Source organism: Cicer arietinum, chromosome 2, assembly GCF_000331145.2.
Source record: "Cicer arietinum cultivar CDC Frontier isolate Library 1 chromosome 2, Cicar.CDCFrontier_v2.0, whole genome shotgun sequence".
Lineage (NCBI taxonomy): Eukaryota > Viridiplantae > Streptophyta > Magnoliopsida > Fabales > Fabaceae > Cicer > Cicer arietinum.
Genome location: NC_021161.2, coordinates 11,684,082 through 11,686,829, shown reverse-complemented (window position 1 = coordinate 11,686,829; position 2,748 = coordinate 11,684,082). Strand labels below are relative to the sequence as shown.

The 2,748-nt window shown below is 36.9% G+C and overlaps 1 protein-coding gene across 1 annotated transcript; it reads right to left on the bottom strand.

The window, feature by feature from the left end:
* Positions 1-492: 492 nt before the first annotated feature.
* LOC101498805 (pentatricopeptide repeat-containing protein At2g44880-like) lies at positions 493-1,809 on the bottom strand. The gene has a single exon (XM_004490092.3). The coding sequence runs from the start codon at positions 1,776-1,778 to the stop codon at positions 774-776; it is 1,005 nt and encodes a 334-aa protein (XP_004490149.3). The 5' UTR covers positions 1,779-1,809; the 3' UTR covers positions 493-773.
* Between the last annotated feature and the right edge of the window lie 939 nt (positions 1,810-2,748).

Below are 2,748 nucleotides of genomic sequence, written 5' to 3'. Positions count from 1 at the left end.
TCTAGGGTTTCATAACATAGAATGAACCAAAACCACAGTTAATAGGGTTACAATGAGTATATATATAAAAGAATAGAATTGTCTAGAATTGTCTAAAATACCCTTACTACTAATATATAATAATATTATCTAACATCTCCCCTCAAACTCACGATGCATTAACATGGAGCATCGAGAGTTTGTCAACTAAAAAAAAAAAACGAAAACGTTTAATGGAATGCATCTTCGTGAACAAATCAGCAATCTGTAAAGAAGAAGAGACAAACGGTAGAGTAATGATTCTATGCTGAAGATGATGACGAGAGGGGTAACGAGGAGGATCAACAATCGCAGGAGGTGGTTAGACAGCCGGGGGGACAAGAGCGATGTCACCAAAGAAGAAGCAACCATCAAAGAGAAGAACCAAGCCAACAAAAAATCAAACCGAAAAAGGAGCGATAAAAAAAAGGAGCAACAACCATATAAAAATCAACAGATAGGAACAACCAAAGAAGTAACACCACGAAACCAAATCCAAACAAACCAAGGAGCAACAACCATATCAAAATCAACAGATAGGAACCACTAAAGAAGTAGCACCACGAAACCAAATCCAAACAAACCAAGGAGCAACAACCATATCAAAATCAACAGATAGGAACCACCAAAGAAGTAGCACCACGAAACCAAATCCAAACAAACCAAACCAAATAGAACCAAACAAAACTAAATCATATCAAACCAAACTAAACAAAGAGAGAAGCAACAAAGCAAATCACTAGAGAGATTAGCAATCAAACAGAAGAAGCAACAGACAGAGCGACAACACAGAAGATCAAATTTTCAGCCTCATCCAAGTATCCAACCCTTCCTAGAAGGTCAATCATACAACCATAATGCTCAATCTGAGGCACAATTCCAAATCTCTCCATTTCTTTGAAGCATCTTCTTCCTTCCTCTACCAAACCACAATGGTAAGCAGATAACACACTAGTCATTGTTATCTCATTCGGTTCAAATCTTTCCCGTAACATTGTTGCGAATACTTCTAACGCTTCCTTCCCACAACCATTGACACCACAACCATTTATCAAAGCATTCCACGACGATGTATCTTTTTCATTCATCTCCTCAAAAAGCAATTTAGCTTTTCCAATTTCCCCACATTTTGTATACATATCAACCAAAGCATACACATGAACATCTTCATCAAGTCGGTTCCTTTGCACAAACCCATAAATCCAACCACCCAAATCCAAAGAACTCAAATCAGCAACAACAGGAAGAACACTCACAATCGTCACTTTATTCATTTCCACATCCAAACGTCCCCTCATTTCCCAAAACAACTTCAACGCATCGTGCGGTCGTCTATTCTCACAATATCCCCTAATCATCGCATTCCAACTAAGCACATTCTTGACAGGCATACAATCAAACATAAACCTAGCCGCCACAACATCATCATCCTCACAATAACCATGAACCATACTAGTCCAAGAAATAACATTCTTATCCTTCATCTTATCAAACAAATCCCTCGCCAAATCCATACACCCCTTTTTCACATACCCATCAATCATAACATTAGAAGAAGCAATATCTCTATCAGGCATAACATCAAAAAGCTTTCTGGCCTCACTCATATCCCCACACCTAGCAAACCCAACAATAACAGCAGTCCAAGAAACCAAACTTCTCACAAACATTTCAACCAAAGAAGTCCCAACATACAAATTAACACAAAACCCATTTTTCAAAACAACACAATGAACCTCCAAACCTTCTCTCAAAGCCATACAAATAATGAGACAAACACAATCACTGAGACAAAATAAACTAGGGATAACCTGGTGCTGTGCGAGCACGATTTCTCCCCATACAGATGTCGTTTTACCGATCCGACCGTTGAAGACGAAGACCTGAATGTTTTGAACCTTCTTTCCAAAAATCAGCCAAATCCAACGGTTAACGAATGCGCAATCGATGTTTTTGTGAGACTGATTTAACAAAATCGGGAACAGGGTTACTCTTCTCTTTTCTCTTTTGGTGGTTGTCTTTTCTATCAAAATAGTCTCTCTTTTCTCTATGGTAGATCCCAGGATGATAATTCTCAGTCATCTCTTCATAACAATCAATCAAAATCCCCCAATAACCATGCAAATAATAATGATTCTCAAAGTAAACTTTACCACCCATTGTTCTTTTTAGCTCGGTTGGTTAGAGCGTCAAACCCTAATGGCTTGTGGAAAGGTTTATAGAACCCTAATAATTTTTTTTTTTTACTGATCTACTAAAAATAAACGAAAAGCTACAAAGAAAGGGTAAAGCAGAACTGGGACACGGTTTAACGAAAAAATCTCACTGAATATTGGAATGTTAGAAAAGAGAAACTATAATTATATTCCCTAATTGTTGGGAACTCGACAGCGGAATAGAGGCGGGATCGTTCAAGGAGGATCGAAATAGGCTCTAGATACCATGTTAACAAAGAAAAGAGAAAGCAAGAGGAAGAAGAGAAACAACCACTCTAGAGTTTCATAACATAGAATAAACCAAAACCACAGTTAATAGGGTTACAATGAGTATATATATAAAAGAATAGAATTGTCTAGCATTGTCTAAAATACCCTTACTACTAATATATAATAATATTATCTAACAAACTAAGGGAGAATACAAATTCTTTTATTCTACTACAAATGCATTAAAGAACAAAGAAAGAGAATACAAGCTTATATCACTTTTTCTTTCAAAATTTATGAAGGT